The sequence below is a fragment of the Coturnix japonica genome, chromosome 22 (assembly GCF_054131305.1).
Source record: "Coturnix japonica strain WE chromosome 22, WE-NBRP24, whole genome shotgun sequence".
In the NCBI taxonomy this organism is placed as follows: domain Eukaryota; kingdom Metazoa; phylum Chordata; class Aves; order Galliformes; family Phasianidae; genus Coturnix; species Coturnix japonica.
This window is the reverse complement of record NC_140684.1, coordinates 4,050,195-4,063,216: the sequence shown is the minus strand read 5'-3', so window position 1 is coordinate 4,063,216 and position 13,022 is coordinate 4,050,195. Positions and strand designations below refer to the sequence as shown.

Sequence of the window (13,022 nt, the reverse complement as noted above, 5' to 3'; positions counted from 1 at the left end):
ACTATTTGTCTGATACTCTGTTAGGGAAACGTAGGGGGTGATGAGAGGCGATGGCAGGAACACAGTATGATGATAGGAAATGATACAAAAGGATGGAAGAAGGACTCAGAGTCACCGAGGTGGCACTCCAGGAGCGTGCTGAGCCACTGCTGCCTCCTGGAGCTGAGCAGCAGATGTGGTGATGGATCTCTGTGGGCTGAGAGCTGCAGGGCCAAAGGGCTGGAACATGCTGGAACATTTTAATTGGTCCAGCTTTTGACCTGGACTTTACTGATGGGAGTTTTGCTGTGTTAATGCATATTTTGCTGTTTGGTGACTCATCCTTCATTGCATCTCTCTAATAAGAAGCATTCATTGAACAGCTTGACTACTAAACGATTTGTTGCAGCAATGGGTTTCCATGCTCCAGTTTCCTCTCCTGTTTCCCCTGATGAGAGCTCTGCCATGACTTTGGCCACCCTGCTTCCCAAACCAAGGGAAGAGGAGATGCCCTCAACGCTGGTGTGACACTGATGTTCTACATGGCCAGGACAGGGAGTGGGCAGATCGGCCACGTGCTGAGATAACAAAAGGATCAAACTTTCAAAGAGTTAACGCCAAATGTATGGCAGATCTGCACCACACAACAAGCAGAAACAGGAGCAGAGTGTGCCCAACCATCCCCGACCAGCGAAACACCCCCAGCCTCTATCCCAGAGCTGCTCCAGGGCTGCTGGCTTTGGGAGGACTGAGAGGAACTGTCTCATCCTTGTTCTGCCATCACATCAGCAGCTGCAACATGCTTTGGCTCACAAACAGCTGTGAAAATACCCGCTTCACACGGTGGGAGATGGGGGATCTTGTACTTACTAAAGAAATACGTGCTTGCCTTAAGTTGTATCCTACACAGAAATATGACGTGGAGACTGTAAAATGAACAGCAGGGTAATTACAGAAATTAGAGATGGAAAAATCCCACGTGGCCGTCTCGCCTCCCGCACCCTGCTCAGTGCAGGACTCCTCGGTGTGGGGCAAGCTCCAGAACTCCGGCTTTTAAAGGGAACATTTAACAAACACTTGAGAAATGTTTCTAAATATTTAGAAATCCCCAAATAAGAGATTCCGGAGCTGAGCTGTACAAACAGAAAATCAATTATAAAACAGCAACAACAACAAAACTGTTAAAAATCCACAGCTTTTGCATGCACCAAACCACATCTCTCTGAATAGCAAGAATCAAAGCATCACCTCATAATCAGGACGCTGCAAACAGTGCTGTTAGGATGCTCAGCCCTCTGCAGAATCAGCCCTAAATGAATACCTACCTTGCTTTCCTCTTGCTCCAACTGAAATCAATAGCAGAAGCCTCAGTGATGCAAAAAGCTCAATGCTTTACAAGGTGCTCAGCAAAACACTCATACATGAGCAAAACCAAGCTAGACAGAAGGGAGCTGCACATATTTTTTTCTGTGAAGTGCTGGAGTATTGCAGAAGGAAAATTAATTTGCTTAATCATTAGCAAGGAAAACCACAACCCAAACCAAACCAAACCCCAACATAATAACAAATCTCTAAGGAGAAAGGGAATTGTTTCTCTGTTAACTACTTGGAGACAAAGCACTGGAAGAAAAATGTCCAGTTCCAATAATGTCATAACCTGATTACAGCCTGCACAGAAGAGCTCAAACACTTGCAGAACAATGACTAAGAAATTAAGTTTTAAATTGAGTGCTGGCCCTATCTGGTGTCACGTCTTTATATTCCAGCAGAAAGGACACCGCTGAGCTCATTTCACATAGAGCAGCCTGAGATGCCTGGGTACAGACAACATTTAGTCATCTTGTGTGTGTTTCTCCCCATTACTTTCTCTGGGAGGAATGACAAATCTAGAAATGTGACTGCACTTTGTTTTATTATGGTATCGATTTTTCTGCAAAGGGAAAGTGCATTTATCCCCCAGGTCTGTGTGCTGGCAAGAAAGGGTTAACAAAATGTTTATCACAAAGCTGGCTTCAGAGTTGAAAGTAATGTGATCAGTAATGAATTTTGTGTTACATTAGGTTGTATAAATGGACAGACAAGCGCAGACAACAAGTGGCCAGGAGTCGGGGCTAATCTAATGATGTAAAAATAGAGACAGCACCAATTATACTTGGGGCCAGCTCAGAGCTCCTGCAGGGACTGCAAATGAATAGGTACAAATCAAATTACTGACTAATAGACGCACTACAAGAGAGGGCAGTCAATGCTAAATACATTAGGGCCTTGTGACCTCTCTGCTCTGAACAGCAGAATCCTAAATTTGACTTAAAAAAAAAATATATATATATATATCAAAGGAACTCTTGTTCATTTAAGGAGAGAAACAGGACAATGTTATTTGCAAAATGATTTGAAACACTTAGATTTTTTTTGTTTTGTTCCTCTATGACCACGCTATGTGAGTAACCCCTGGAAACCTGACAGAGGGTTTGCTTTTATAGCAAGGAGAAATAGCCTTTGTGCAGAAGTTCAGACCTGAGAACAATACAGTCGTGTTACATACCAAAACATTTCAAAGCCATGTGCCTCTTTGCGGTGATGTTTTTTACTGCTACTTCACCGGCTGTTTCTGCATCAAAAATAAAATATTTCTTAAAAAGTGCCTTGATTTAATAAGAAGAAAGATACAAGTCATCTCCCCAGACCACGAGCAAGAAGAAATAAGCACAGCCAACCAAGTTGCTATCAAATGGCAGGAAGTCAGTTGTCTCTCAGCATCAGTGTGACCCTCAGAAACATCAGCGGGTTATTTTCTACAAGCAGCAATGAACCCGAATTCACACCAAAGACATCTGTGGTATCCACACTCCCTCCCCCTCCCACCAAAAGGATGTATGACCATGAGGAAATCCAAATCTGAACCCTAAGCTGGATGTGGGCCTCATGCAGCCCTGGTTGAGGAGTGGAGCACAGGGCAGCAGTGGGGTCTGAATGCACCCACTGGCCTACAGAGCCCCGCCGTGGGGCTGGCAGCTGAGTGAGCAAGGCAGGAAGAGCCCTGGGTGCCTTGGTTGATGCACCTTGCACGTAGGAAACAAGTGACAAAAGCACACTGAGATGTGCATAGTGCAAACGCTGCTCTTCTTAGCTGGCACTTTAAAAATGGCGGCTCCTCAAGAGTCCTGAAGTTTCATTTCTTATTTATTTATTTATTTTTAAAGAGTCTCATCCAAATAAACCTTTTGTAGGAAGAACATTGAGCTCTTAGACTTAATTGAGGGGGTAATTTAATCTCTGACCCTGGGATGAATATTCTGAAAGTTCAAAGGCTGCTTTTAGCATCAATGTTATTTGATACGCCACTGTGTTTGCTGCCTGAGCTGATTTTGCATTGAACCTATGCAGAAATCTCTTTGCAAGAAATGCTTTTCAAAGGGAAAACCAATTGATCTGCGCTCTTGTGTTCCCCATATCTGAGTTAGGACTGAGACCAACTGAAGGGAGAGAGGGGGAAAAAACCTTGCAGAGATTAGAAGGAAGAGGAAAGAAAGGAGTAAGGAAGGAAGGAAAAGCACCAAGTGAAGCTTTTGCTTGCCAAGCTTGGAGGTGCCAAGAGCTGTTGTGAGGCTTTGGGCTGTGGCATCCATCAGAGGGATGGCTGCAGCTCGGCCCTGTGTGGCGGCCAGGAGCCAAAGTGGCCTGAGCGCAGCTCTCAGCGCTCGGACGGGCATTCCCTACCAGCAACTCTAATTAGCTCCACTTACTTACACCCCATTAATCAGGTTAAAGAGTTTGCTTCAACATATGAGCCTCCTTCATTGCATTAGGAGTTTGTTGATGACATCTGGAAGGAATCCAGAAGGTTCCCATGCAGGGCCTGCACGGGGCTCTGCTGTGCTCACACCTCTGCTGCCACTGACATGCCACTGCTGGTAGCTGACACTGTTTTCAGGGGTTTTCAAGTGAAAATAAATAGATTTTTTTTTTTAAAGGGAACTCTACAAAGGGCTTGAAAGACCTTCCTTTACATGTTGTGGCAAGTCTTCGGCTCTTGTGGGCTTTTATTCATCACAGCGGTGCCATGGTTGCATCTTTCCCTGTTCAGAACTAACTGCATGGGTTGTGAGATGCAAACCTTGAGAGTTCCTGGCAGAAAAAGCAGAGGTTGACAGCTGCAGCAGCACAAGTATTGCACACAAAGTCTGCAGCATTGCCTGTCCTGACAGTAACCTGCACAGTGATGTTTACTTATTGTATATACTGACAATTCTACATTGGAAACTTGGGTGTTGGGTGAAGTCTCCTGAAGAATAAATCTACCCTGCTGACACTGTGCTGTGTGCTTTGTAGTAATAAGCCTGGAAAGGATGGGCTTTGATTTGCTAAGCCACAGGACAGCAGAGCACACCCAGTGGAACACAGTGGAACTAGGCTGATACCCAACTTGAGGGAGCACCTCTCCTTAGGGCCACAGCCGTAAGGCTTTATGTTCCCTTCTGCTGCTCTGCAGCCAAGGAGTTCAGATCCACTGCTTTTCTTTAAGTCCAGCCTACACCCAAAGTGGATGTGGTCAAAGACTTAATGAACTTGGGTTCCTAGGATGCACACAGGCCTTCCCATGCTATACCTCTATGGGAAGAAACCACACCAGCAGCACGGTGCAAGAGGAATCTGTCCTGTCAGGTTCAGCACATGCACAGAAATGGTCCTCCATAGGTGTATTTCAGAACACCTCCCCTCCACCAGACTGTAAAGGCCTGGTCCCGTGCTACAGCTGATTTTCAGCCCTATGCCTAAAGGTGACCACCGTGCATCTGAAAATATAAGAAACCTACTTGTTGAAGGACTGTATGAGTCAGAGGATTTACCGATTATGGCACTTTTGGAGGCAAAGAGCCCCAACCTGGGCTGGAGATTTCTGCATGTCCAGTTTGAGATTTGTCCCCTGGAAGCACAGTTTCATAAATCACAATACTAGCTTTGCTTTTGTTATTGAAAATGCAATGTGGAGCTCCAGCACATACTCAGAAACTATATTGCGAATGTAAACACTGTAGCTGCTTGAAAACAAAGCTTTGCAAGCAAGAGGTCACTGACCACTAACATTTGGTGAGTAGATTTTCAATTATTTTTTTCAGTCAGAGTTTGGCAGAAAGTGAAACAGCAAAAACATACTTTTGCATCTTTGCCAATTTATGCCTCCTTTGGAATTAAATGTGTATCTAGGCTGACAGCTTATGTACAGCAGACTCCACTTAAGATAGACATGGGTTGTCTGGATAATTGCATAACAAGGAGCAAAGCTGGTTTCCCAATCAAGTCAACTAGCTGCATGACTGGAGTTATCGTTTAGGTCAGAAGGAAAGTAGACTTTTTGGGGGTCATTTTCCAGACCTGATTCTTCTCCCATCCACTGCCCGACAGCCCTTGGCAACTAGCTGGAGTCAGGGATGGGAAGGACCTATCAGGCCATCTAATTCCCCTTCCTTGCAAAGGCTGGATTACAACTCATGCTTTTTGTGTCCTCCAGCTTGATGTTTCCTATATAATCCACTTTTGGGTGATTTCTACCACAGCCAGTGGCTTGGAGTGCTGAACCAGTGAGGTGTTGCTGATCCAGCTTTGCAATGCAATGGGGTAGGTAAGGAACAAAGATACCATTAATATCTGCTTCCCAAAGTGGTCTGGGTACTATGAGCATGCGCTTCCTCTGCACTACTGCTGCATATCAGCCCTGATTACTATATAAATCTACGTGTCAGCTATGTCCTAACAGTTAAGGCATTAAAAGAATCTATTTATCTCTTGCCATTAAGTGCATGTCAGGCTCAGCTGAGCGCTTGATAAAGTCACAGTGTCCATCCAATTGCCCATTTTTTCTTTGTCCACACTGTGGACCTGAGCACTATGCAAACATGTACTTTCACATTCAGGGTGAGATATTTAATTATGTTTCAGTTCAAAAAAGACTTTGTAAATTCCACTAATGTGTTCAAGGGCTAAAAAGAGTTAAAGGAGCACATGTAAGAGTTAAAGGCATGCACAACTCCGAGCTACAGTAAGTCATTTTAGGATTATTAGAGTGAGGTTCATAAATTACATAATTTTGAGTCCAATGCAGAAATGTAATTACTGTCTTTGGAAGCAGCACTAACACAGAAATCAACTACCAACAAGCAAATTTATGGCATCTTCTCTGCTGAGCTCCTTGCTATCGTTTCATTGAAGTGAGTGGGTGGAAGGGAATCCAAGGAAGGAAGAGCTGGGCCAGAAAACAGAATGTTATCCAAAGATAAATCCAATTCAGCCTGTGCTTGTTAACACGTAAGTGGTTTGGGGGAAGTTAAAACTATCCCACTCGTTAGGAGTCAACAAAGACACCTCTTCTTTGAAGCAGGGGTAATGGACCTCCGAACTTATCTTTTCCCATTTATTAAGCAGCAGACAGATGCTAGTGCTTTAATGCGATCCCCGGTTTGACAAACGGCCGCTGGCAGCCTGCCGGGAGTGCAGTCACGCATGCTGCATGAGCACCAGTCGACTCCCTGGGCAAGTGCAGCTTTCCAGGTATCAGCAGAGCAGGAGAGTACTTTTTATGGGCATCTGGTTAAGAAGAACAGTTCAAGAGCTGCTAGGGGATGGAAGTGGAAAGGGCATGGGAGTTCACAGCCTTATCACTAGGTTTTCTCGGCTGCGTTGAGTCACCACATGCCCATATCCTAAGAATAATGTACGTTAGTGATAGAGAGAATCCCACAACAGGCAGAAGAACACAGAGCATGACGAGAGTGTGAGCAGGGCAGTGGGGTGGGGTGAGCTGGGTCAGTGCTCATGTTACTCACTACTGTGCGATGGTGATTACATTTGTTGCTTTGAGATGGCATCTATCTTACACTCACTATGAAGATTTATATGTCTAGAGCAATAGCAGGGGGAAATCTTAGCTGATTGATGGCATCTCTGTAAACAGTCCCCTTCTGCCTTTACACCTGCAGTATTCTGAGCCTAATCTTACAGCAAAGAAGTTGGCACTCATTGGTGTCAGCTGGCCTGCACTGGTGAAAATGGAAGGAAAATACAGGAAGGAAAATACCCTGACAAAATCCTTGATTTATAGTGTAATATAAAGTCTCTGGGGCAGTCGGTAACCTCAACTTGTCACATCTAGATGGCTTCAGCTTCCAGAGAAATTATTCCCTTCACCTTCCCCCTAAGGTACCCAACCTGAGGGGAGCCAATCCATCTGAGGAAGTTGATTCTGCTCTCAGTATGGGTCAATAAGTGATGAAATAAGTGCATTTCTCCATTTGTACAGCCTGGTTTTCCATCTTCACAGCCCTCTGCAAACAGCAGCCTCCTAAACTCCACACTTGCAACGTGAAGCATCTCTATTCCTGCTGCAGTGATGGAGCAACCATGGGCATGTTTCGTGCCTTGTCCAAGGCAGCAAGCTACTAAGAACGTGCACCAGATTTGTAACTGAGACCCATATTTAGTGTTTGTTAATACTAATCTTCAACTGTCCCATCACTGCATCCTTTCCAGCAGTAGCAACTCAGGAAAGAGTTTGAGAGATGACAAGCTGGGGTACAAAGGGTGCTCTGCACCATGCGGCAGCTTGCTTACCGCTACTTGCACCTACATGCAGGGGCTTAAGCTGCTGATTTTTAATCTCCTCCAGACGGTGGGAGGTGGTAGCAGCATGGTGACCTGCTACGATTCTGAGATCTGCAAAGTGAAGGACAAGCCCTGATGGGAAAGCCCTTGAACCTCTTCCAGCTGGAGCAGCGCAGAGCTAAGAGTGCTCAGAGCAAGGCAAAGAAGGGCAGCTCCTGCCCTACACAGCCTTTCTGTGATGTCAGGAGGTTGGCATACCCCTACGTTACTGCTTGAGTTCCTCCTTTCCTACTTCCCAGGCAGTCTGCCAGAAGAATGACAAGTGTGCTGGCAGCTGATGTTAGAAGCCACCCTTGCCGTGAGCTGCTGGTCACAACACAAATGGTGCACACATCAAAGATGGGCCTAGGCCTTTTACTAGAGGGCATTTGTAACACAAGTCAGAATTAATGGAGACAATAAAACCACAATAACTGAGCTTTCACGTTTCTGAACATCTCCTACCGCTGGGCCCCTTCTGAGCAGCATAATCTCTGACGTGCCATTCCATTTACTTAAACAGATGATATAATTTATCAATATAATGGACACTGATGAAGATGGATTAATTTGGATTACAGAACCAGTTTCACAACGGCTCTATTCAGGACACAAAATTAGGATGTGTGTGATTATGACATTGTTTGGATCAGTGTGGGCAAGGGCAGCAATCTGCACAGAGCCTGGGGATGCTCCTGTGTTTGCTGGAGAGGGAGGAGCATCCTCATCACTGCGGTACAGCAAGGGAGCTTAAAGCCAGAGTTTCCCTTCACATCCCTTTAGGCTTCCCTGACTACGTCTATGTGACCTACCAGCGGTTTCTGACTATTCTCACCACCGAGACCCCCATAAAGTCAGAGGTAGAGCGCAGAGGAAAGGAGAAGCAAAGCTTAAAATAAAAATAAAAATCACCATTGGGTGAGATGTACGTGATCTCTGATCACACCTCTTCTTTGTACCTGTTCCTGATCCCACTATGTCCCTGCTGGGGGATTCGCACATCGCATCGGCCAGGCGCTCCCGGAGGCCCTCGTCAGTGTGTTCCATGGAAGACATGTGACGGAGACCGAAGTTCTCGGGCCAGCTCCCGCACACCTCCAGCAGGGTCACGCTCCGGTCAAAGGCACCTTCAACAAACAAACGGGAGATGTTCGGGAGACCCTGGGACCACAGCACTTCCATGTATAATAGTTACGGCATTTGAAAGAAAGGAGGTCTCGCGTCTGGAGTTCCTGAAAAGCTGATTTTAGCACATTAGTTAAAATGTTGGTGTTAACAGCACAGGAGGAGCAAGCGGGGATCCAGGTACTCGGCAGCTTTAAGCAAATACGTTAAATCACAAACACAGTCCCAGTTCTGGTCTGTTGCTAGTGAGAGCTGGGAGAAGCTCCACTGCAACCAGCAAAATGACCCCGATGCCAATGGCAAGAGAATCAGGAACTGTAATGATACCCACAGAGGTTATTAAGTACATCAGGCAAGTAGAAATCCATCTGAAAGTTGATTTGTCTTTCACTGCTTTGCTGTCAATCACTTTCCCCTGTGCTCTGCTGGCCACAAACTACAGTTTCTGTCCCATTCTTGCTCTTGTGCAGAGATGCACCGGTGTGGGAAGTGCACGGAGCTTGCTTGCTTTGTTTGCTGCACAAGGTACAGCTGCTGAAGGAAAACAGCGAGCCCCGCTTTCAACCTGTCTGTGTGGATTTTCTGTCCCTGCTCAGGGAAATGTTACCTGAAACTGGAGCTAACAGAGACCCTTTCATCAGCAGAGCTTTACCAGGATGCTGGCTACGATGGAGTGCACACACCTCTAGAGACACTGAAAGGAACCCCTTGGCTTACAGTAATTATCTCATTCACGGCAGTGTAAGATGCTCTGCTGAATGCAAAGATTAGATTCTGAATTTAAGATCACCTCAAAGTACAAATTAAAATCATTCTGCTTTGTTATACAGCAAGTCTTCCGCTGAGGCTGACTGAAACCATTCCCACTTGGAGTGAGGCTGCAGTCAGGCTTTGTTGCTTCAAGCACATACCATTTACCCCACTATTAGGTAACTGAATATGCAGCATTTATTGTGCCTGGTTTCTGCCAGCCTGCAGAGGGGAAAAAAATGCAAATGCCAGTGTTTCTCAAAGTTAAAAGTACATGAAACACGTCCTTGTTATCAGGCCTTTGGTTTTCCCCTTTGATCAGCCGTCAGAAACTATCTACACTTGTGCTCTGTGACTGTACAGCTTCACAGCACACTCTCTGCCACTGACAGGTGGTAATAGAAAGGGTGAGAGACCGAGCCCTGCGGCAGGCGTCCCTTCCTCTGATAACATCCAAAGTACTGGGTGATAACCGTTAGTAAACACTCGGGCAGTCGGTTAATCCATACATCAGCAAAGAGGGGCAGATAATTTTGAACTCTAATGGCACGGACAAAAGCACAAGGGCTGGCATCCAGGGATTTATATGGGCTGCAATGGTGACTTCTGGCTCCTGAATTTCATCAGCGCACACAGCTTTGATTTATCTCCCTGCCTGGCTGCAGAGTAGATTCCTGGCACTAGAAAACCATCAACACTGAAATGGACCTCTACAAAATGGGACTGTGGCTCTCGTGCGATACATGCACTTGAACTCTGGATGAATCCCAGTTTGAACCGAGAGGAGGAATGACCAAATATTTCAACTTTTAATGGATCTTTGGATTTATAAGGTTGCTTCAGTCTCCTAATTTGTTTAAAGGCAAGGGTTCTTGAAGTTTGTTTGAGAAAATGCAGTGAGGAGGCTAAGTAATTTCTATTATGTCTGAGTCTCTGCAACATTTCCACATTGTCAGCTATCCTTGCTGCAGAAGGAGAAACAAAATCTGGTCTTTTTTGAGGCCTCCTATTTCAAGTCATCCTTCATTGGGGTTTGTGAGACCCCCAGACCTGGCTCTGCCCATACCCCAGGAGCCTGCTGATTTGGGGTATTCTCCATAAAGCCATTCATGTGTTCACCTGGCTTCTGTTGGGGGCTTCTAACCCTGCTCCCCATACCCAGCAGGGCAGTGATGAGCTCACACTGCTGTGCCAGGAACACTGATGAGGAATCTCTTCTCTGCTGGGGTCTGCTCTTATTTTGAAAGTGAGAAATGGGAGCATTTCTGCTCCTATAAGCAGACATATGAATAATAAGGCAAATGGCTTTTGAAGCTCTGCCAAGCTGACTGCATACGTGTACAAGGAGAAACTTCGTAGAGTGCCGGTCTCTGGTTCCAGAGATACTTGAGTGAGAGCAAAGGAGACAAGTGTAGCGTTACCTCTGCAATCAGGGCCAGGAGCTGCCAAAACTTCTTAGCAGCAACGTGTGAGGTGCAAGTGTTAATGTAGATGCAGGTTGGAGGGATTAACTGCACAGAAAGCTTTCTTGTAAAAAACTGAAAGGCTGCTGACGCTCGGGTTTTTATCTTGCCTCGCTTTGCACTCCCTTTCCGTGTTACGAGCACAGGTCTGGCAGCGTGATTCCCATCTGGGTGTCCTGTGATGATTCCCCAGCTGCTGTGGGTGACTGAACGGGACCTTGCTCAGAGCAGGCAGGTCCCACACAGCACCAAGCACTGCCTCCATGCTTCTCCTATGTATAAAAAAACCCAAAAACTAAAAAAAATCTGTTTGGGGAAAAAAGAGACTAATTAGGATGGCTCTTCCTGTTTTTCTTGCTGAGCCAATGGTCAGCAGATGTATCAGAGGGAAATCATTTTTATCATTTTGATTCATCCTGGGTGTTTTTACACCTTGGGAAACTCTCCTGCCAAGTGCCTGAAACCTCAGACGGGCTGGTTACTCCCTGGAGCCTCTGGGTGCTTTGTCCTACATACATCACTACCACCAGCACAAGGGCTAATGGTATTAAACTTAAACTGATAGTGGCTAACCCTATCTTTGCTATTTATTAAAATGTAATCTCTCTCTGGCTGCCTTGCTCTCCCTTTGTCAGTCCCAGCATCTCAGCTGATAACGTATCAAATTCCTCATCGCTGCTCAGAGGGAAGCGTACAGATCATTCTCAGGGCAGTGTCCCTCTCCCCACGTCCCACTGCCTGCAGAGCTGGGATTATGAAGGCTGAGGGGAGGCAGGTGGTTACAGGTACATCCCCAACCAACTGCTGAACCCTAGAGCCAGCCATGGGTGTATGAGCCGCAGTTGTGACACCCCACCTTTCTGCTGTCCCCAAAGCTGGCACCTGATGGCGGGGCGAGTTCCACCTACAAGCAGCAATTTGGGCAGAAACAACTCAAGAAAAGGCAAATCAGGTGCTACGGTAGCCAAACAGCTTATGAAATCCTGGTGAAAGCTCACTGAAGTCACTGAATAAAATGGCACTGACTAAATGTGTGCGATTGCTTCACCCCACGGCGTGGTGCTTGCAGGCCAACAGGATGTTTCCTTCTCCCCTTACTTACTAAGGATGAAATCAGGTGGAAATGAAGACCATGGTCTGCTCTGTGCCATGCCCCCCCACCTCCCAGACCCACTGCACTACAAACACAAAGCAACGTCAAACCAAACCAAAGGGAACAAGCAGAAACCTTGGCTTGAACATTTAGGTCGAAAGTGCTTTGTGTTGCAATCCCGGCATGTTTAGCTTTCCCCTGCCCCAATCACTCCCAGCTGATCCTGCTCCATACACACAACTTTCCCACTAAAATCCATTCCCTCCCAGTTCCGATCTCCCACCCGCATCCTCCCGCTGATGTTGGCTGCCCAGCAGAGCTGCCTTGAGTGCTGCAGGGTGGGATTGGGCCCTCCATCCTTCTGCCCAACACGCCTCACGTTTTCCTAATGGCAGAGTCTCTGCCATCACTCATACCAAATTACCTTGCTTAGAAGCACAGGATTTATCTTTCACATTGCAATTGTTTCAAGGCTTTTAATAGAAAAGGAAAATAAATTCTACAGAAGGAAAGAAAAACACCCCAGCCTTGGAAGCATCCTTTTGTTTCACAGCTAGAACTACTGACAGAGGTTGAGAAAACTGGGTTATTTTCTCCTCCAAAAAATCTAGTGCTAAAATGTATTTTTACAAAAGATTTTAATGCCTCTAGTATGTTATTTTTCTAAGTCAAAAAAGCCAAGCTAAATCTTTCACCATAGTGCTTTAATTCGAAAGCCAGGGGAAATTTTTTTCATTAAAACTCTGGACGGCTTTGTTTAAAGTATGAAATCAAGTAGCTCCATTTCCTGTCTTCTGAGGAACAGTAAATCAAAAGGAATACGTTCTCCAAAAATACTGTAATGGTTCTATTAAAGCGCTTGACAGTTTTGAGCCTCACCTTGCATATTGCAACAGAGGTGTGTGCAAAAATAACTGAGTAAACAGCAAAGGAAATGACCTACCCATTTGAAGCAATGGAAGATGCATCCAAGG

The 13,022-nt window shown here is 45.8% G+C and overlaps 1 protein-coding gene across 14 annotated transcripts in view; it reads right to left on the bottom strand.

The window, feature by feature from the left end:
* BCAS3 (BCAS3 microtubule associated cell migration factor) overlaps positions 1-13,022 on the bottom strand; it is a 299,190-nt gene that overhangs the window by 9,646 nt on the left and 276,522 nt on the right. For 3 of the 14 annotated variants that reach the window (XM_015880746.3, XM_015880748.3, XM_085521676.1), the window contains 2 exons: positions 8,577-8,744; positions 2,525-2,590 (listed from right to left, as the gene is read on the bottom strand). The exons of 2 other annotated variants lie outside the window; for them this stretch is intronic. In XM_015880746.3, the coding sequence (XP_015736232.1) occupies positions 2,525-2,590; positions 8,577-8,744 (234 nt within the window). Of the gene's footprint in view, positions 1-2,524; positions 2,591-8,529; positions 8,745-13,022 lie in introns of all 14 variants that reach the window. 9 more of the 14 variants (XM_085521677.1, XM_085521680.1, XM_015880751.3 and 6 more) reach the window with 5 other exon arrangements.